Source organism: Vulpes lagopus, chromosome 2, assembly GCF_018345385.1.
Source record: "Vulpes lagopus strain Blue_001 chromosome 2, ASM1834538v1, whole genome shotgun sequence".
Classification (NCBI taxonomy): Eukaryota; Metazoa; Chordata; class Mammalia; order Carnivora; family Canidae; genus Vulpes; species Vulpes lagopus.
In genome coordinates, this window is record NC_054825.1 from 128,511,351 (window position 1) to 128,533,441 (window position 22,091).

The window sequence follows — 22,091 nt, forward strand, 5'->3', positions numbered from 1 at the left end:
AGGATCAGAGAATGATGGGGTCTGTTTTAGTCAACTGGTCCCTTAATGGTGGCAGAGAAGCAAAAATGATGAGAAACTCCAACATCTATTTCAAGTTTAAATACTTGAGAAGGGAATTAAAAGAAATATGGTGTTTAAAACATCTTTATTTTCAGAGCAGTCCTCTGACTGGGAGGAGACATATTGGTGACCTCTGCTTTTTTTTTTCCTGCTTCTAGGCGGCTGTAGTAGTGGTATTCAATTTTGCTATGGTTCTGCTCATTTTTCCTGCAATTCTCAGCATGGATTTGTATCGACGTGAGGATAGGAGATTGGATATTTTCTGCTGTTTTACAAGGTACAATTTCATGAGCTGCTGCGGCCTTTATATGTTGGGTACAGAGTGGTAGGGTTAAGAGAACTCTTTAGTCTGTGGACTTGGAAGAAAACGTAGTTAACAGGGCTTGTACCAGTGTGATGGAGGCATAAGAGATAGTGGACAGAGGATGCCTTGTTGGGAATATCGAATCATTGAAGCTCCGCTCTCTGATTAGAGGCTCACAGCTCTGGGGTTGTGATGCATGTGCTCATATTTCTGTTGTGGATTAATTTTGCTGATGATTGAGAGTGTGTCATATCTGTATGGATTCAGGCAAACAAAGGTTTGAAAACCAACCATCCAGAAAAATATAGCCCTTTGGGTGTCATGGGGTTTTTTGGAGGGAAATCGTGTGTTTTTAGGAATTGTGCTTTGAGGGGGTTCATCAGCATGTAACTTGATTTTGCCAGCCAAATTCATGATCAACTATCCTTTGACTTAATACTATCTGTGTCCAGATGGTTAAATTAGGTGATGTTTGTGAAGTTCAATAGTATATTTTCTTCTAAATGAGAGCTATGTAAAATGGATGTCAGTCATTGGCAAAAATGAAAGCACATTTCTCTGTTTCAATATACCATTGTGACATATTTTCCCCTCTCAGCCCCTGCGTCAGCAGAGTGATTCAAGTTGAACCTCAGGCCTACACGGAGACTCATGATAACACTCGCTACAGTCCCCCGCCCCCCTACAGCAGCCACAGCTTCACCCACGAAACCCAGATCACCATGCAGTCCACAGTACAGCTCCGCACAGAGTATGACCCCCACACGCACGTGTACTATACCACCGCCGAGCCACGCTCTGAGATCTCCGTGCAGCCCGTCACCATGACCCAGGATACCCTCAGCTGCCAGAGCCCTGAGAGCACCAGCTCCACAAGGGACCTGCTCTCCCAGTTCTCTGACTCCAGCCTCCACTGCCTTGAGCCCCCCTGCACCAAGTGGACACTTTCATCTTTTGCTGAGAAACACTATGCTCCTTTCCTCTTGAAACCAAAAGCCAAGGTAATCTACCAAAACAGAAGACTCTTCCTGTCTTCAAGAAATAACAAAACTGTCTCTTTTGGAATTCATCAGGTTGCTTCTTTGGGTGTGACTTATTTCAGGTCCTCTAAAAAGTCAGTCCATTTAGCATGTGGGGCCATTTTAATGAGCTCATCTTCTATGGGAGTGAATCTCTACCATAGCAAATGTTTCTGTGAATTTAGATCAACTCCTTAAATTTTAAACATTTTATTCTTCATGAGCTTGTTTTAAAATAAGATTATTATGATTACCTGTTTTTCCCTCTGGGAGGATGACCCCTACGTGCTTCATCAGGGCCATTGTGGGGGTAAAAGTGAGGTCTGGACCAGACAGCTTGCCTCTGTCAGGGAAGAGTTGGTCCTGTCCTCTGGCTCTAATCTTGTGCCTCTTACTGTGTTACAGGTCGTGGTCATCTTCCTTTTCCTGGGCTTGCTGGGGGTCAGCCTTTATGGGACCACCCGAGTGCGCGATGGGCTGGACCTTACAGACATTGTGCCCCGGGAAACCAGAGAATATGATTTTATTGCTGCACAGTTCAAATACTTCTCTTTCTACAACATGTATATAGTCACCCAGAAAGCAGACTACCCAAATATCCAGCACTTACTTTACGACCTTCACAAGAGTTTCAGCAATGTGAAGTATGTCATGTTGGAAGAAAATAAACAGCTTCCCAAAATGTGGCTGCATTACTTCCGAGACTGGTTACAAGGTGAGATGCTGCGAGGGGGCGTTCGCCCTTTGTAAACATTCCCCATTTGGTCTTTGGTACATTCAGCTTCCACAAGTTCCCTTTGTTCACTTTATTAAAGTATTAGATTATAACATAACACTGACATGTTTCATTGACTTCTGAGTGTTGCTTAAAATTCTTATATAGACTGTTTGGGGGGCAGCCTCCCAAATCTGGCTTTTACCTATAAAATGATGCAAACAATTCCAGTGGAGGACTCATTGGAACTTCTGTAAGAATTTATGGATGCACATTAGGAAATGGAAACATATGTTATAAAATAGGGACCTGGTTGCTTCTAGGGCTCTTTTTTTGGATGGTGTTTAGTTTGATGATCAAAAGTGTCAATGGAAATTTCTAGACTGACTTATTGACAAACTTTGGCATACTGCACCAGTAGATTTTTGCATCATTGGTAAATATAATGTACAATTCCATATTTTGACCATCTCTTGGTTCAGCATATGAAATAAAGTTATCAGTGCTTAATCACATCTCACAGTATTTCATAAATAACCAAATTCTGCTTTTAAGATGCCTTTCTTAGCATGTTATCTTGTCCTTAGAAACATGTCTGGGAAATAGTAGTCAATTGGAGAAAAAAAAAATGGCTTAAATTTGCTTCTAACTGCTGACTGATATGAATGTATTCAGTGATTCCAAGAACATCTGTTCATTTATTCCATGTTGACACATGCAAAGTGAAGTGGGGAATCAAGATAATTATCCACACAATTCAGGCAAAAATGCTTTTACTGAAATACCCAAATAATTATGGCCCCCAACATTTTTTTGGCTTAAGTTATCCAAATGATTGTCTTAATTTCCCACTTAATTAGGCTTGTTTAAACACAGATTTGAGTGCCTTTTTTGGTCTTAAGTCAATACACTTGTATGTAAAGATTAAGCAGCCAATTTCCCTGTGAGTTTGCATAAAATGGTAAACTGCATGAGTTTGACTGAAAATCCTTCAGTTCAGTTTCTGGCCTTGACTTCTGTTCCTAGAATTTTGTTCATACATGTACACCAGATTTGACCTCTTTTTTTGAGGAAGGGAAAGAGAACTAACTACATGACATTAATATTATTTTTTTTAACATGCTCATGAGATTAACATGAATTAGTTCTAAGTCTTATTTTTTACAGTAGTTTGGGAGGCTGTGTTTTCCAGATAATGAGTCAAAACAGGACCAGACAGTTGAGAGATTCCCTGCTTTTCATTTTTCCCCCATTGGCCAAAGATATGCAAATAGCTTGCCACAAATGACAAAGAGATCGCCAGTGCTGCCTGTATCTGAGCAAAGGAGGGTTATTGTAGAATTGATTTCAGTCTTAGGCCATTCCTTTGGACGCTCAATATAGCATGTTAGGCGGATCTTGGGAAGAGGGCAGAGGGTATTGTCTCCAGGCAGTGGCGAGGGCTAACCTTTTTATAGCGCATTGTAAATTATCCCTATGCTTTCATTCCTTTAAAGACCTAAAGCAGTTGGACTTGAGAATCACACTTTTTTGAAGGTGCAATTGAATCATGTTGTTTTGATTGCTAAGTGAACAGCACCCACCTCGACCAAGTGAGACCCATTCATGCTCCCAAGTCGAGGTCCCAGCCAGCTCTAGAACTCTGTGTTTGACTCTCAGAAGGTCCAGCAGAGAGCACTGGACACAGAATGGCCAGATAATGGGACCGCCAGGCTGCCTACACAGTTTTCAGGCCTGTCAAGTGGCTAATGGGGTCTTTGAACACTTCCTGTAAGGAGTCAGCTGTCCTTGAATTGTTCAGAACATTTTGTTTGGTCATTAAGTGTTGGGACCCTCATTGGTTTTCAGTGGAATTGTCACTAAAAACCGTGTTGTGCTATTGGTCTTTATCAACATTCCACTAGTTTGCGGGGGCGGGGGGGTGCTAACTCATAAAAATACATAATGGCAATATCATGTGTCATCTTTAAACACACATGCAAGTAAGGCGAAGTTGCAGGTAACAACCACACTGTGCATCATGTACAAATAGTGTTCGTTTGTATTCCGCTCTGCGTTATGCAGATAAAATTTAAATTAATGTTCTCTTTAGGGGCTCATTATCAAAGAGAAACTGACAATTGATATTTCCCTAGAAAATAGTATTTAGTATAAAATTTAAAATGAGAGAAGTTTTAGTTAACACTTTCACATTTTGCTGTCAAATAAGTAAAATGTCACCGATCTTGTCTACAGTGTACACGTGTTAGAGTATAAAACGCTGGCCAAGGGGCAGTGGAAGCAAATCTGCATCCCTCATTTTGTGCACAGAAATCCTATGTTGTACACATACTCTCAGGCCAATTCTTTGCTATTTGAGCTTTTTGGTAATTAGTCAGAAAATAAAATAATCTAAGAACTTAACTTTTTCACGAGGTCAACTATTTCTTGTTCATGTTTGTATTCCGAGTGCAGTGAGTGGCACGGGAAGGCTAGCAGCATGGATGAGGGGATGAACAGAGTTGCCTTCAGGGTGGACCCCCTCAAATCCAATCTTTCTATCTTTGGTTCACTCAGGGTGTCCCCAGACTCTTAGTGCATAAAAATCTTAAAACCACACTCACATTTTTGGAACACTCTATTTGCCACTAGATGTCAGGGGTGCCCCTGGTACCTCTGCTGATCTTATTTGTGCCTTCAGCAAATAACTTCCTGAGCTCCTCTGTGTGTCCAGAGCTATTTGGAGCAGCCATGTTTCCAGCTGAACCTGGAACCCAGCTGCCTGGATCCAAAGCTTAGCTCCATCCAGCCCTGGTCTCCTGGGTGGCTTTGGTTAAGCTGCTTTCCACGCCTCGGTTTTCTCATCTGTAAAGTGGGAACCATGGTGCTAGCAGGGCTATCTCATGAGGTGGTTCTAAGAAGTACATGACTGGTGATCATTGTGAAATGCTGAGACAGCCCAGTGCTCCCTTGAGCACCAGTGGCTCCTTAGGATTGACGGGTCAAGAGGGAAAGGGTTAAAGTACCATACAGGCCATGAAGTGATGAAAATTCTATTAAGGTGAGGAAAACAGACCAGGTCTCTTTTGGAGTGGTAGGGGGTGGGGAGGAGGGTTTGTTTTCCCTCCCCTGTTTATTTTTTTTTTCAAAAACAAAAAAGGCTTTTGGTAATAAAATAACATCTGTTCAGTACGGCGTGTTGTGTGCATGCCTCACTATGAAAAACAGTCTGTGTGAGAGTTAGGAGCCTGGCCGTCCTGGTGGTCCCTCCCACCCACCGCTCCCACCGCTCCTTCACACTCGCCCCTAAACATAGCCTTCTTTCACCACCCAGCCTAGGGCCTCATCCCCACATTGTTCGTGTAAAAACAATGCCCACAGCGATGTCGGCAGGAAGGCTTGAGAAGAGAGAGAGACAGAGACAGGGTCCTGTGCTCCCCCTCTGCCCCTACGTCAAACCCCAAGAGCTTCATTATTTTGAGCACTGAGGAGACCAGTACTGGGGCACAGTGGGAGGGGGGGTGTCTTTGAATTCACTCAAGGCCTGTCATGAGATGAAATGAACTCTCTTCCCTTCTTACTGGCCATGTCTAACGCCTGCATACACAGCTTGTTCAATAGATGTGGTTTCCTGAGCTCCTGGGGGCCTGGAGTTCTACTTGGGAGGGGATTTGGAGGGGAGCAGGACAGTGGAAAAGAGGCAGGGGTGTCGGGGGAGAGTGTGTGTATGCGGGATCACTCAGCCCCTAAGACCGGGTCACCAGGGCCCTGTTTTCTCTTCCAGCACGCTTATCTCTTTACAGCTGTAGCCAAACCATCAGGTCTGTAATGATGGTTTTGATTACAGAGGCCAAGCACAGCTGTGTGTGGTGGGCTGGTGGGCTCGCCCATCCCCCACACCCAGAGAGCCCTTTCCTTCCCCTCCCTGTGCTTGCGGTTTGTCATCTGTTCTCACAGAGCCCCCTTGTATTGGCCTGTGGCTTCCTGTTTCAATCTGATCCAAATTTACCCCGTGAGGCATTTCCCTGCACACACGGACGCTCACGAGGTCCCTCCGCCCCCGCCCTGCCTTGTGAGGAAGGGTGGCAAAGAGGAACAGTCGAGAGTGAATAGGTGTTGGCTGTGATCTTTACACAACCTGGCAGCCGATCCCACAGCTTGTATTAGCTCCACAAGTCGAACAGATGGAACAAATTGACAGAATCGTGTTCGCTCACCCTGGGCTGGAGAAGCAGCTGAGTTACTGTTTGAAGTTGGGAGTTTGAAAGCCTTCTCTGCACTCTGAGTGGGATTTCTGGTTGGATTGAAGAATCCCAGGCTCTAGCACCCAACAGTGGCCTGAGATGGCTAATGAGCCTATGTGTCCCCTCACCCGGTCAGCCAGCTCTCCCAGGAGCACTGTCTTCCTCTCCTCAGAATAGTCATTGAGGGAGAAGAAAGGGTTTCTCTTTTATGTAAAAGTAAAACATGTAAATTTGCTTCCTAGAAATAAGAATTCCCCTCTTCCGCCTTTGAAGCAGTGATTATCAGCAACCTGACACTCATTCATGAAAAATTGAATAGTGTCACTTGAATCTGAAATAGAAAACAAGTATAATACAGAGTGTTTGAGGTTGATGTCAAGTACTCCCTTCTGCTGGGTGTCCTCAGCCCACCACATCAGGGCCTAGATCATTCCGGTTAAGAATCATAATATGTCATATACATTTGCCTTTTCTAGGACTTCAGGACGCATTTGACAGTGACTGGGAAACTGGGAAAATCATGCCAAACAATTACAAAAATGGATCAGATGATGGGGTCCTTGCCTACAAACTCCTGGTGCAGACCGGCAGCCGCGATAAACCCATCGACATCAGTCAGGTACTGTGGCTGCCCTACACCCTGGGCGTTGCGGAGGGCATCGCTGAGCAGATCTTGGGGCAGCTGCCATCCCAGCCTGCGCCCTCTGGAGACCCGAGGCATCGGGCTGATAGAATGTTGAGTTGGCTCTACTTCACTTCATCCTGTCAGCTGGTTGTGTGACTGCAGGCAAGCCTGTGCCTCAGTCTGCCCGTCTGTCAAGTGGGGACGTGTGTTACTGCCTGTCTCCACAGCCATTGTTCCCACCAGGAACTCTCCAGGCAGTGCAGGCTCTTTCAGATACGAGACATGCTGTATTTTGCCATTCTCTTTTGAATTCTAGTGCTTGTTACCATGTTGATCTGGGTTATATTCACACTTAAAAGGATGGTAGCAGTCATTTGAATGAGCAGAATTTGAGGTGGATGGATGAGTTAAGACGTCAGAGAGGTTACTAGAAGGATGGGAGGATTGATTGCATTCGTTTCCTCGGGGTCACCCTGGCCCAGCAGGTGGAGAAGGGGGACAGACAGATGGCTCTGTCATGAGTGAAGCAGACAGAATTGCCAGTCCCCGAAACCTGAGAGCGCTCGCCGTTCTGCTCACTTCCCCGGGTAATAAGAGCGGTTTCTAGTTGGTAATCATATTCTCCAACTGCATTTGCATCTTCTCTGTGATGCTCGGATTCCAGCATATTCCCTTTTGATTCTTCAGGCAAGTTGGGAGTGTGTTGGGACCCTTCAGATTTCAAATGAGTCCAGCACTACTGCCGGCTCTCCCAGATCCCATTCCCTCTGCTCCTTGTAGCTTGTTTGCTTCCCCCTCAGGCAGAAAACCGTCATGCTAATGATCTTCCCAGCAGCTCTGTTTATTGTCTCCCCTTTTTTGCTGGCATTAAAGGTGACAGATTTACAAAGTACATTGTTCAGAGTTATTATGGAGTGTGAACTTGGTGCTTTATGGCCGCATGCGGCACACTGTCAGGTTTGACAAGGATGTGGGCAGAAGAGCCTGTGGGAGAGATAGCAGGGGGATGCCCGGGGGCTGCGCCAGACCTTAGGGACCAGGGACAACTGTGGAGCAAATGTGATTGGGCCAGGCCCCCAGATATCACTTCCTCTGCCTGGGAGGGAGAAAAGCATGCTGCGTGCACGGAGGCCATGAGCCGTGCTATGTAATTCCAGAGACGGCTTGAAGACATGCAGTTGTTACATATCCTGGGGATTAATTGAATCCAGACCCCTGAAATTTCGTTTTGTCACTCGACTGTTTCTTCCTTCACTCTTTCTCTATTAACTGCTGTCACTGGTGTTTTTCATTTTGTTAAGAAGGCCAAACGCATTGGAGTCAGGCCTGAATCTAAAGTAAACAGGAAAAATGTATTTGTTTGTATCAGTATGTGTGTAGTAGATAGAGGGAGTGTAGTATCCCATGGCCTACGATGGGGCTTGCCAAGCAGGACCACCTCTCTCAGAAATAGGGGTACCCAGAAAGACCGTGGCTGTGCATCAGCCCCTTCCACTTCCTGGCGATGGGCATTTTGTGAATACACAGGTCATAGGAGGCTAGTGTTAGCAAAATTTATACAGATGTTGTTTTATTTTTATAGCTCTCCTCCATTTACTGGGTGGCATTTCCTTCAGTGTTAACAGCAGAGGTTAACTGCATACAGACGTGTATGGGGGTTCTTGCCAGGTTTTTTCCTCCTTCCCCTCCTATAAATATGTTTCTCCAGATTGTTCATTCTCTGCCTTGGCTGCAGACAGTCTTTTAGCATTCAGATTTAATTGGTTCGTTCAGTCAATTCCTGGACCATCTGCAGAACTGTGTGTGTTAGAAACACACTGATTATTGCATCCTCTGATAAGTGCATTTGGAAAGAAACCAAAGGTGTTCTGACGGGATTTTCTTATACGTTCAAAGAGGGGGCATTCTCATCTTTGTTGCAAATGCTGGTGCAGGGCTCTCCTTCCCCAACCCCATTCTGAAGGACCCCTCTTTGCATCTTGCAGTTGACCAAGCAACGCCTGGTGGATGCACATGGCATCATCAACCCCAGTGCATTCTACATCTACCTGACTGCCTGGGTGAGCAATGACCCTGTGGCTTATGCTGCCTCCCAGGCCAACATCCGGCCTCACCGTCCTGAGTGGGTGCATGACAAAGCTGACTACATGCCCGAAACCAGGCTCAGAAGTAAGTAGCCCTCCACCAGGGTGGGAGCCTCACTCCATTCTCCCAAGCTCGGCCACAGTCCTCGTCTGCTGACGCTATCCAGGGTTCAAAAGTGTAAACAGAACAATCTATTTCTTTGAGTTTAAAACTCTGGGAGACAGATGAGGGTGTGCAATGGAATACAACCCATGCTCTATCACGCTGGGAAATAAGAGTCCCTAATCTCCGTTTGTAGCTTTCACCCTTGGACATCCACCGGGCAGCTCTCTTTCATGCCAGCTGTTCCATGTGAAAGCTGGAGACGCCTCCGGGTTGAGTGTTATTTTACTATTGCAGAGTTTTATCGCTGGGGATTATATGTTTATCTTCACTTTGTCAACTCTGGTGTTGAAGGAATTTTTGGCAAGTTGGGTCATTCCTATAAGCCACCAAGCACCTGTACTCTGTCAAAGCTGTTTAAATCGGAGCAGGATAGTGTGTATACGCAGTGTCCTCTTCTTTCCCCCTCTCAGCCTTGACTTTGAAAGGTGGTCCTGTATGGATTTAATTTGCATTTGTGTTAGAGATGTGAGTAGCTTCCACCTTGGATAGGCCGAGGGAGAGGGAGGACGTGACAAAGAGGACGGGTCCCTTTGCAAACATGGCTGGAGAGGAAGCAGGTTGTGCTTCTCTGTATCTAAACCCCAGAGCCTGGTGGCAAGCAGCCAAGGCTTGTCTTAATGAAAATTTATAGTTGAGATTATAATAGGGCAAATCATGTTTAGCAAGTCAACTGAATGACCCCAAAGGGTCTGGAACACACAACGGCAGTAACTAAATGCTTGTTGTGTAAGGATTTCTTCCCCTGCTGCTGAAGACTTAGCATTGCATTAAAAAAGAAGCATGGAAGGTTTAAGTGTGTTAGATCACTAAAAGGATAAGAAAGTTAAGCGTTTTTCTCAGGAAAGCATGACTTTCGAGTTATTTTGTTCTCATAAGTGAGTGAGTAAAACAGTTTGAACTTCGTATTTTCCCTTGTGTCAGTTGAACAAAAAATGCTCCTGCCATTGAATTCTTAAGTTGTTTAGACCCATTACAAAAGTGACTGCCCCTAGAAGATTAAAATCAAAGGTTAAATGAATACACAGGCCTTAGGCTCCTCCCCTCCACCACCAAAAAATAAAATAAAATAAAAAATAAACAAAACAAAAAAAACCTGTTGGTTATTGCTTAAAGCTTTTTTAAACCAAAGATTAAGATTGTAAAGACCAAAGACTGCCCTGCATACTGTTTGTCCTTCACATTGAAAGGAGTGTGGGCAGGGAACTTGGTGACAGGGTCCCTTCCCTGTTGGCTGCCATCGTGGAGCCCGCAGGGTGTGGGTCTGGGCTGGGCAGTGGCTCCTCCCTCCCTGGGTCCCATGGCCCTGAGCCTTCAGCCATGACCTCTTCCCTCTGTCCCCCTGTCCAGTCCCAGCAGCAGAGCCCATCGAATACGCTCAGTTCCCTTTCTACCTCAATGGCTTGCGGGACACATCTGACTTCGTGGAAGCTATTGAAAAGGTCCGAAGCATCTGCAACAACTACACCAGCCTGGGGCTGTCCAGCTACCCCAACGGCTACCCCTTCCTCTTCTGGGAGCAGTACATTGGCCTCCGCCACTGGCTTCTGTTGTCTGTCAGCGTGGTGCTGGCCTGCACGTTCCTTGTATGCGCCGTCTTCCTCCTGAACCCCTGGACGGCCGGGATCATTGTGAGTTCATATGAAGGGGTTTTGTGCAAGCCAGATTCCTTTCGGCCTGGCTCTTGCTACAGCCGGGAAGTTGTGTTTATGTCTGGGCCTCTGGAGGAGGGTATAGATTGCATCACCCTTGTTATATTTATTCTGTGGGAGGTGGCGAGGTTCATGGTTAGGTAGAGCCTTTAATGGCCTTCATCTTGTGTCTCTTCTCCTACAGCTTTAAACTTGCTGTGTAAAGACAGGGAAGTTTTAAAACACACTTTCTGTAACAGCTCCTAGCATTTATTAAATACAAACACTCTGCATTTATTAAATTCGAATATAACTCATTTATTTATTTTTACTTAAATGGTCCTTTTGTGACTATGTCACAGACCTAACATAGAGAAGATTCTTCTGAAAAAGGGGCAGGGGACAATTAGAGAAGTTTAGGACAATGGTATATGGGTAAAATGGTTTTTGAGATGGTTTTGTAGTATTGTGTCTGTGCTTTAAAGCTTGGAGGACATTGGTGAACTGGTATTACTAACCTATTTTTTGGTATCCTTCTGTCCAAGTGTAATACTCTCAGATCTGAAGTAAGTTTTGTGTAATATCTAATAAAATCATGGCACTGTTTAAATTCCATGAACTGTGGTACAGCCTTCAAAATGCCAAAATTATAAAAACAGAGACCAGGTCTCATTTATGTACCATATGTCTGTGCAGCAGGTATGTTAAAGGTAAATGTTTAGTCTGTAGGGGTTTTCATGGTACTTAAGCAATTGACATTGTCCATCTTTCATTAGCTTATTAAAGAAAGCAAACGGAACTGTTACTGGACCTGTCCTTCCCCTGCCACCACTGCCCACTGCCCCACCCCTGACAAGGAAAGAACAGCCACTCCTCTCCCATCTCTGTAAAGTTGGCTGTTCTAGTTGTATTTTCTTCCTTTTGGCTCAACAAACTCCATAGTCTACCTCCCAGATTTTCTTTCCATCTCTGTGCAAATTTTTACAAGGCAGATGAAAGGCAAATAAGAGCTTTTCCTGGGTTTAACTGCTTGCTGTGTCCACCCGCCTTGCTCCTCATTTCTTCAAAGTGAAAGCGCCTGTAACCTGACCCATGTCAGCTGACCAGAAGTCCCCTTTCTCCCTAGTCATCCTCTCTTAACAGAACAAAAGAAAAGCTTCTATTCACTCCTCCTATCTGCTTTCTTTAGGATGGAGAATAGGGCACAACCAAAAACTCTGAAGTTTCAATTCTGTTGTAAATTGAAGGATGGTTTTTGATGATTAAGATCAAAACAGAAGGGAATACCTTATTTTAAACTATATTAAATTTGTAGCTAGTTACAAGTCCATGTTTCTGTAATTCTTAGATGACTCAAATGGAATAGTTGTGAAATTTTTTATTTTATATATTTTTGCTTTCTAGAGCAGACGTATTGGAAAGACAGCTATGGTAGTAATACCAAACTTTGCCTTTTTGTACTCCTTAAACAAGCTGCTGTCCCAAAGCAGCTATCCCAAAATTGTCCCAAAGTCTCTCTTCTCGGCAGCATGCAGTGATTTTGAAAGTAAAGACAGGTGTTCAGAGTAAAAGCAAGTCCACGCTTCCATTGTATGTGGGTCCTGGCTGTTTCTCTGCCCTTGATCTGGAGTGAGCCCTGTCCTGTCTGCAGCCCCTCGAGTGTGTCTGTGCCCATCTGCTCATTGCGTGCATTTTCTTAAAGGTGACGGTGCTGGCTTTGATGACAGTCGAGCTCTTTGGCATGATGGGCCTCATTGGAATCAAGCTGAGTGCTGTGCCAGTGGTCATCCTGATCGCTTCTGTCGGCATAGGAGTGGAGTTCACCGTTCACGTTGCTCTGGTATGGGAGACCCCTTCATTGAGAACTTTATGGCAAGGCCAGACATTCATTCTGGCCCTCATTAGTCTCTGGGTTGGGGACCTTTGCGTTTTTTCCAACATCAAGGAACACACGTAACACGTGTCATAATGAAGAGGCTTCAGAGCACAGGCATTCCCAGCGAGAAGTGGCTGAAATTTAGGTGGATTCCTTCCCTCTGGGGCAGTCTAAGGGCAGGGCATCGGAGGTAAAACGTGTTGGCAGTGGGCCGGGAGGGATTCTGCTTATTTGGTGTCATTAGTGTCATGACAGGTCGGTAAGTTGTCAGTTTTGTTCCTAAGTTAGATGGTATGAGTGTGTGTGAGTGTACACAAATACACACATTTTTTAAAACCACAGTTATAAAGAGGAGATAAAGTGAGACCACACTCACAGGCGTGGGGCAGCATGACAGAGAAACTGCTTCTCACCTGAGCCCACCCACCTTCAACCTATCTGCTTCCAAATTCATGAGAGCAGGAAGTACGAGGACCAGGGTTGCTCTCAACAGGATTTTCCCCCTCTCTCTTTCTGTGCCCAGCCTGTGAGCAGGAGGAAGTTAAACGTCAGGGGGAGTCTTTAAACCAAGAGACAAGGGACGCCTAGGTGGCTCAGCAGTTTGGCGCCTGCCTTCGGCCCAGGGCGTGATCCTGGAAACCCAGGATCGAGTCCCACGTCGGGCTCCCTACATGGAGCCTGCTTCTCCTTCTGCCTGTGTCTCTGCCTCTCTCTGTGTGTCTCTCATGAATAAATAAATAAATAAATCTTTAAAAAAAATAAACCAAGAGACAAACCCATCATGTACATTTATCAGAAAATTACTCAAAAGCCTCTGGGCAGTGTGTGAATTATGTTCTGTCCACACTTGTGTTTATAGCCTAAGTCCTTGAGGGTGTTGGTAGGCACTCAATAAATATATATTGGCTGAAGAAATACTGATGTTGGAATGCCCTAGATAGGAAACCTAGCATTGAGCCTGGGTCAAATTACTTTCAGTCTTGCTTTTGCAGTCACTAGAGTTGATTTTCCTTGGGCTCAACACATGGCATGTGCATGTCTGCACGTGTGCATATCTGCACATATGCTCTGTCTTATACCTTCTTAGTTTCTCCACAAGGAGTCTTTCAGGGGCATTTGCAGGCAGCTTAGAGACTGTAAACTGTGTTTCAGAAAGAATGTTTTGTTGAAGTTGTCCCATTTCAACAAAAAACTGATAATACAGAACCAGTATTCTCTAGGTTTTGAGCCTACCCAAATTATTTTCCTCCATTGAGCTGGGAGGAGGGAGAGGGGATTTTTTTATTTAAAAGAAGAGCTCACAAAAAAAAAAAAAAAAAAAAGGAGAGCTCATAGCCTAGGACCTAGAACATAAGTAATTCTTAATATCTCCGGAATTGAGAAAACTTTCCATGAGAGTTAAGAATCCACCAGTCCTTTTATTCTGATGCCAGTGAAAACCACTTTTTTTGGTAGCTAGCATTGCAAACAAGAGTGTTCTAGAACAGGTTTTCATGGTGGAAGGGAAAACTGCAGCTTGTTGTGGCACTCTGGGCTTTACACATGAGGTGGTACGAACATCAGTGTGCACACCAGTGCTAGATAAACGATTAAGGAATGCTTCCACCACTCATACAAAATTTAATTCCAAGAATTTAAGGAGTCCCAAAAGCCACCTTGGCTTTGTGAGCAGTAATCCCTGCTCAGTGCTCATAGCCTACACTTTCACTGAGAGACTGTCCATGTGCAAAATACGGCGTCCTTACCTGAGCATGTATGTGAAGGTCTACTTAAAGTGAGTCGGTGCTGCTCTTTTGGGCTTTGTAAAATGATGGAATAAGGCTGGTGAGGAGCACTATTCTTCTATGAACATCCTGAGAGAATCAATGGGTTCCTGTCAGTTCCCTGTTCCCCACAACATAAGTTGTATGTGAGATGATACAACCCAACTTGACCCTTGTCGCCTCATGGCCCAAGTATGGCACAAAGTAACACGGTTCCAAACCATCTTGATGCTTTCCTCCCAAGATAGAAAGGCAATTCTGCTGACCCTAAAGCCTTCCCCATTTCTGAAAGAGTGTGTGCTTTCTAGAGCATATGCACTTTAGAGAAAAGTATGAAAACTCATAGTACATTTTTGCATACTTTTCTTTCTTTCTCTGTTCAAGAGAACAACCTGAGTGTTCTTCCACAAGTTACGCAAGGGACGGAGTGTACCCAGTGTGTGGTTGGTCTTGATTTTTAAGGAACTGTGGTCTGCAGAGTTCCCAAGCCTTCTTTTCTCAGCATATCCCAGAGCAGCCTTTTAACTTTCAGGCAGAGAAAGGGCTTGTGCCAGGCTCCTGTTAGGGTCTCACCAAATGGCCAAGCAAGGTTTAATAGTAACTGACTCACATTAACCCAGTCCTGGGTCACCCTGCAAAGCCAACAGTCTGATATGCTGGGGCTCACTCTATAAAGTTGCCATTTGGTATCAAGAGCATTCTTGACCTAGTGGAGCTTTAGGACATGAAGGAGGTGGAGATAGGACCACATAGAGTTAGAACTTTTTGAATTTTGAGTCCTAAGTTTTTCCTGTGACACTTCCATGGCATGTTAGTTTGAACACAGCAAGGGAAATCCTGCCTCATCGTGAGGAAGAAGGTACTTAGCACCCAGCTGCGTGCACCCCTCAGCTGGGCCTGCTTGGAAGTAAGATCTGAACCTTCCACAAAATCGAGAAGGGTGCTCTCATCTTCACTCTGTGGGCCCAGATAAATGCCAGAGATATGTAGGGTGGGGAGGAAAGCCCAGGGCAGCCACAGCAAGAGAGAGGACATTTTGCTCATTTTTGTATCATTTCTGTTTGGTTTTTAATTTAAACTAAATATGCTTTCTGTCTTTTTTTGTGGCAGTTCAAGATTTACATCAACACCAAATATGACACGGTATCACGAACAGGTCGCATTAGCATAAGTCTAGGTTTGGGGTCTTGAGCCATCCAGATTAAATATTCCAGAAGCTAAAACAGAAGCTGTTCTGAGAAGGTCTGTAGGTCCGGGTGCCCACTCACCTCCCCTTGTCCTTGTGCAGGCTTTCCTGACAGCCATTGGCGATAAGAACCGCAGAGCCGTGCTGGCCCTGGAGCACATGTTCGCGCCCGTCCTGGATGGCGCCGTGTCCACTCTGCTGGGAGTGCTGATGCTGGCAGGCTCGGAGTTTGATTTCATTGTCAGGTAAGCAGGAGGGGAGACGGTTCTTACTCCTCAGAATCATTATCACTCCTGTGATCTCCATTGCATATTTCCTTCTGTATCTATACGTAGCTGCCTGTCTTCATGGTGACTATACTCTCCCCCACCAGATTTATTTGAGCTATGACCGACACATAAAAATCATATATTTTTAAGGCATACAATGTGATGTGTGGCTGTACGAATACATTGTGAAATGATCACCACAGTCCATGGCTCCACTTCCTATTGAGTTTTTTTAACTCAGAGTCCTGCTGAGCGGTAGAAGGACAAGCTCTCTTCTAGAGCCATCTTAGGGAACAGCTTGGGGAGGAGAGATGGAGAGTCTGTGACCAGTAGCAAAGAGCTCCACAGCGTGAAACCAGGGGGCCACCCAGTACCCCAGTTCTGACCTTGGTTCCCCTTCACTGACCTCCATTTCTCTTCAGAACGATAGAACACTTACAGATACCTAAAACTGTCAACTATATTTTAGTCTTCTAAGAAGCAGAGGTAGTGTGCCCAGACTTCACATTCAGGTTCTTAGTAAGATGTAGAGAACATTAAATGTGTGAGTTTGGTGTCAAATCTTGGTAATCGAGACCTAGTTTGGATACTTCTTTTTGGATCCCTAGGCAAGCAGTTTCTGGTGGATTTATGAAGAATAAGAGTTTTTGGCTTAGAAAAGGAGTTTTTCCTTCTGAAAAGAATTTGGGAACTGCAGGGAAAGACCATTTTCTTCTCTGAATGGCCCCCACAGCCTGCCCCAGTGGGCAGCGGGGCAGCGGAGATTAAGCCTTCCTCGAAGGCATGCCAGAGTTGCATCAGCGTAGTTAGCACAGGGCAAGTGCAGAGGTGGCACAGCTATCACGGTGTGGACCAGAACTTCTCCGACCATATCATGCTTCTGAATCATCCAAGGCTCTGCAAATGCAGCTTGAATGTCGCTAGGGGTAGGGAGGGTGCAGAGCAGAGTTTGTATTTCCAGCCAGCTCCCAGGTGATACCCATGCCACCGGTCTTCTCAACCCAGCGCCGTTAATCAGCTAACAATCCAATTAGTACATTCTTGTTTTCCAATACCAGGTAAATGTGTACCTGAATTAGATCAAGCTTTTGGCCTGAGTTTTATCTTCAGCTCTTAACTTGACTTTGACCTTTCCTTTATTTCCATAGCATATGCGTATTTGGGCATTAGTAGATGTCTCTTTATGGGGTAAAACCCCTATGTCAAGGAGAGTTTCTTTTACATGATTTCTTATGAGGTGCTCGTTACACTGTGTTGAGTGAGAAACATGTAACAAGTACCTTGTAAGTGCCATCAAAGGCAGCAGCAAGTAATGTGGACCTCATCCCTCTCCATGTAGCGTACAGTCTTGGAGTGTAGAGGGAGCTGATAGGTGGTGCAGCAGCATGGGGAAATGATGGGTATGATGGGATCTCAGAGGATCTCAGCCTTGCGGGGATGCTGAGTGAGCCACAGTGGGGGTATCTTTGCCAGAATCAGCGCAACCAGCTGGGAACCAGGATGGAGGGCAGAGTCCCAGCTCTCCTCTAACCCATGGCTTCCTGTTCTCTCCCAGAGATATCAGGGTTCTTGTTTCAAGCACTTAAAAGGGCTTCCCATTTTCTAGAACTGGATGGATTAACCAGATAAAGCCCTCACTGAGGTCAGCTAAATGAGCAGACATTGTATACACTAAGCCGTCAGAAATCTAATTGGTCTGTTTATTCTACAGTTAGATGGATGGGATGCAAATGTCTTAATGCTGCTGCTGATATATGCTTCAGCCTAAAGTTCCAGCAGTTTACATTAGAGCAAGACATTGGCAGCTTGCTTTTTACTAATGCAGCTCAGAAGTTTCTAGTGTTTACAATAGCTGCGAGGTATTTGTATTTTTATAGGGATTCTCACTCCTTTCATCTAATGTCGAAACATATATAGTCATGGCAAAGTATGGTGCCTGTTCTGTTTTATGATCAAGAGGACCATTAACAGATAGATATCTTGCCTTCCTCCCTCACAGAACATCCTGAGCATCCCCCCCCCCCCCCCCCCGCCAAGGCCAATTCTAGCAAAATTGCCCTAGATATCGTTAGTTCCAGAAGACATACACTTGAGTGGAGCCCACTCCCTCCAGCTGTGTGGAGTGTCCGCCAGCAGCTCTCCTGAGCTGACAGGTTTACCTTGGTATTCATGAAGGATCCCAGACCTTAGCCCTCAGTGGTGGGAAAGCAGGGCCACTTGTGCACTCTCCTCGTCTTCATGGTGCTGTGGCCTTTATGTGTGAATTGGCTGACGCAAAACAAGAGTATTCAGAGATGCTAAATTGTTCAACAAAAGATTGGCCCACAGAGCAGCCCCCTCATTGTGGACCGCCCTCCCCCGCAAATACCCCAGCAACCACAGAATGGGCAGCGTTTTCTTTGGAGAAAGCTGGTTCTTGTGTGCTAAAAAAGGTTGCAATTGGAGCCGTTTGGTAAAACTGGAACTCACAGAATTCTAGGCAGAAAGTTGTGATTAATGAAAGCCCAGGGAAAGCCTTACCTGATACGCTAGAGACTTAATTAGAGATTCTGCTCTAAGATGCAGAAGCATTTCACAGTGGATTAGCTGCCTGCAGAAGTGGGCTGCTTTTCCTCCTGAGCTAAATTGTTTAAATTCTACACCCTTCACTTCATTTGTTTGCTTCTGCTGGGTTTTCACGGACAGGGCCCCTCTGCATTGTGTTTGTGCTTCCAATCTGCTCAGCAATTCAGCTCACATTCCATATTTTTGTGTTTGTGTAACACATTCATAAATAACATTACATGCCAGGAGATTTCAGCAAATTAACAAACTAATTTTTCTCTTTTCCCTTCACAAACTAACACTTTGGGTTGTGGAATGTAGACCTCGACCTTGTAGTCACAAGGTAAAAAAAGGGGGAAAAAAAAAAACCCTAATCTCCTGCTGAATTTGAACCACAGTTTTATAACCACCTTTTCAAACATGTGGGCTGTGTTAATTTCTGGTTTTGACATACTACATAACATTTGGGCACGTGAAGGCTAGCTTCATTTACTTTTGTCACAGTGAATGTTCCTGTTTCTCTTTTGTCTTCAAGGTATTTCTTTGCTGTCCTGGCGATCCTAACAATCCTGGGTGTTCTCAATGGGCTGGTTTTGCTGCCAGTCCTTCTGTCCTTCTTCGGGCCATATCCTGAGGTCAGTAATTCCCAGGAGTAATGTACCATCCTCAGGCCGCCTGCATGCTGCCCTTCTTAGGGTCACTGTTGATTTAGATACGTAGGTAGAGCAGCATTACTGACTATTTACCATTCCAGTAAAGAGTCAACAACAATAGCTTTTTTTCTCTTCAATTTAATAGTTTGGGGGATGTAGTACTCATTTTGGTTCAGTTTGGTCTGGGTATTTTAAACCACTTAAGTGATTGGCAGCCTGAGTCTTGTAGTTCTCTATCAGTGAAGCATTTTCTGCTCAAGATGAGTATCCGGGCTTAAAAAAACGAAAGGGCATAGGCTGCTTCTCAGAGTGTAAAAGCAGAGGGCAGTTCCTTTGCTCCAGCCAAAAGGCCTGATGGTCCTCGCAATGGCAGCGTGGGGATGGTGAACGTGGGATAGTGGGAGAGGCTGGGGCCGTGGGGGGCCAGGTGCAGAGACCCCCAAGTGATACTGTGTTTTGTGCTTTGAATGTGACCAGCAGGTAAATGAATGATAACACTTTACTGTGGAATCTCCTTAAATAGGTATCTCCAGCCAACGGGCTGAACCGACTGCCCACCCCTTCCCCTGAGCCACCCCCCAGTGTGGTCCGGTTTGCCGTGCCACCCAGCCATGCAACCAATGGGTCTGATTCCTCTGACTCGGAGTACAGTTCTCAGACTACAGTGTCGGGCATCAGTGAAGAGCTTCGGCACTACGAGGCCCAGCAGGGCACCAGGGGCCCTGCCCACCAGGTGATCGTGGAAGCCACAGAAAACCCCGTCTTTGCCCGCTCCACTGTAAGTCATCCAAGGGGCAGCCCCTGCCTCCTCTGACAGCAATTCCCAGACAGATAGGATTTTAAAATAAAGTAGAGATTAGGTGGAATCATGAAATTGCTGTTGTTTGACTCCCTAAACTATAAAAACATCAGTTCCATGTGGTCAGATGTTTTATGGATTGAAAAGGGCAGTGGCCAGTAACATTAGCTATGGGAAGCATAGGTGTGCATCTCATTCAGGCTGAGTACAATTGGAGCTTAAGAGCCAGAGGTAAAGTGTGCTTTGCTGGGACTTCTGCTGTGGTTTTTGGTTGTTTTGTTTTTAAGCTACGTGTCATTTTAGAATAACACTTTTTAAAAATGTAGTGGTATTTTTATTGCCAACAGAGTGATTTTTCTCCTCCCCCTTCTGTTACATTTAAATGCCCTTGGTACAAAATGATTTCGGTTACTGATGTCTAAGACGTTACCACAAGTAGCTGGAGAGAGCAGAGGAGCTCAGCCCTCAGTCATTCAGGAAAACCATGAGAACCCAGGAGCCCCTTCTCAGAGGCTCCAAAAGCCATAGTCATGTCCTGCCCTCTCTGTGCTCCCCAGGATGGCCTCAGCTCCCCAGGCCCAGAGCACAGCACACAAAACCCAAGGAAGGTTCTAAGACTTGTATTACTCCAACTGAGGGCCTCCTGCTGTCCCTCCAGGAAATGGGTATTCCAGTCCCAGGCCACAGCAGCCCTAGCATGAAAGAGAGAGAGGCCAACCAAATAACCTAAATTTTCCTCCTCTTACCCCCCGTGACGATGCCTGCTGAGCTGCAGTGTGAATCTGGTTTTGTTCAGCGGGAGCCTAAAAATAGGTACAAGCTGAACGACTTTGAAGTTGGTCACGGTCCTTTTGATTGATGTGGCCACTGTGTTGCTCCATGCTTTGTATAGAGACCCAGAAACCAGATTCCTAACAACCGGACAGAGCAGCGCTGCCCCATAGAACTTTCCGTGATGATGGAAATGCTCCCTCTGTGCTCACCGATATAGTGAGCACTGACCACATGTGGCTGTTGGGCAGTTGAAATGTGGCTAGTGCAGCAAAGGGACTGAATTTGGAATTTTGTTCATTTGAGTGTAAAGAGCCATATGTTTCCTAGTGGCTACCGCGTTCAGCAGCGTACATATACAGTCCTGCCAATGTACTGCGTTTGGGTGAGCCAGAGCCAGATGTTCAGCAGTTTACAAAGAGGAGGACCTTGGGATCTGACCCTGCAGCACAGGGTGGGGTGGCATGCTGGAGGAGGGAGGCAGCCCCGGTACCTCCAACCACAGCCCTGCATTTATGGGCAGCAGCCATATGTGTCCGGCCAGCTGTGCTAGAGAAGGCCTAGATGCCAGGTCCAAATGAGGCCTTCCTCTGCCACGTCAGGGAGGTTCTAAAAGAACAGGTTTTTCTTTTGTTGGTGGGAGGCCCCGTTGATTCCCCGAGGCCTCTCCCAGCCATTTGTGGGGTTGACTGAGCACTGGGTGAAGAGCTGTGTGTGGGTGGCCAGCAGGAGCCTACGCCAAGAAGAAAAGGCTGGGCGCTGCAAGGGGTGATACCCTGCCTGGGGTGAGCGTCCCGCCTGTTGTAACCTGCCCTTGCCCTCTGCAGGTGGTCCATCCCGAAGCGAGACATCACCCACCCTCAAACCCTCGACAGCAGCCCACCCTGGACTCAGAGACCCTTCCTCCTGGGCGACCAGGCCAGCAGCCCCGGAGGGAACCCCCCAGAGAAGGCTTGCGGCCGCCCCCCTACAGACCGCGCAGAGACGCTTTCGAAATTTCTACTGACGGGCATCCTGGCCCTGGCAGTAGGGACCGCGCGGGCCCCCGGGGAGCCCGTTCTAACAACCCCCGGCACCCAGTGTTCACTGCCATGGGCAGCTCCACGCCCAGCTACTGCCAGCCCATCACCACTGTGACGGCCTCGGCGTCCGTGACTGTTGCTGTGCACCCCCCGCCTGCGCCTGGGCCTGGCTCTGCTTGGAACCCCAGAGGAGGACTCTGTCCGGGCTACGGGGACTGCCCGGAGACTGACCACAGGCTATTTGAGGACCCCCACGTGCCTTTTAACGTCCGGTGCGAGAGGAGGGATTCCAAGGTGGAAGTTATAGAGCTGCAGGATGTGGAATGTGAGGAGAGACCCCGGGGCGGTAGCTCCAACTGAGGTGCGTGTGGCAGGTGGGCGGCC

At 46.1% G+C, this 22,091-nt stretch overlaps 1 protein-coding gene across 5 annotated transcripts in view; it reads left to right on the plus strand.

Moving 5' to 3' along the window:
• Window positions 1–22,091, plus strand: part of PTCH1 (patched 1) — a 70,315-nt gene that overhangs the window by 44,852 nt on the left and 3,372 nt on the right. For all 5 annotated transcript variants that reach the window (XM_041742857.1, XM_041742855.1, XM_041742854.1 and 2 more), the window contains 11 exons: window positions 219–337; window positions 963–1,365; window positions 1,789–2,098; window positions 6,798–6,940; window positions 8,932–9,115; window positions 10,544–10,824; window positions 12,527–12,664; window positions 15,752–15,894; window positions 18,998–19,097; window positions 19,639–19,893; window positions 21,513–22,068. In XM_041742857.1, coding sequence (XP_041598791.1) covers window positions 219–337; window positions 963–1,365; window positions 1,789–2,098; window positions 6,798–6,940; window positions 8,932–9,115; window positions 10,544–10,824; window positions 12,527–12,664; window positions 15,752–15,894; window positions 18,998–19,097; window positions 19,639–19,893; window positions 21,513–22,067 — 2,631 coding nt within the window. In that variant the 3' untranslated portion in view covers window position 22,068. The remainder of the gene's footprint in view (window positions 1–218; window positions 338–962; window positions 1,366–1,788; window positions 2,099–6,797; window positions 6,941–8,931; window positions 9,116–10,543; window positions 10,825–12,526; window positions 12,665–15,751; window positions 15,895–18,997; window positions 19,098–19,638; window positions 19,894–21,512; window positions 22,069–22,091) is intronic.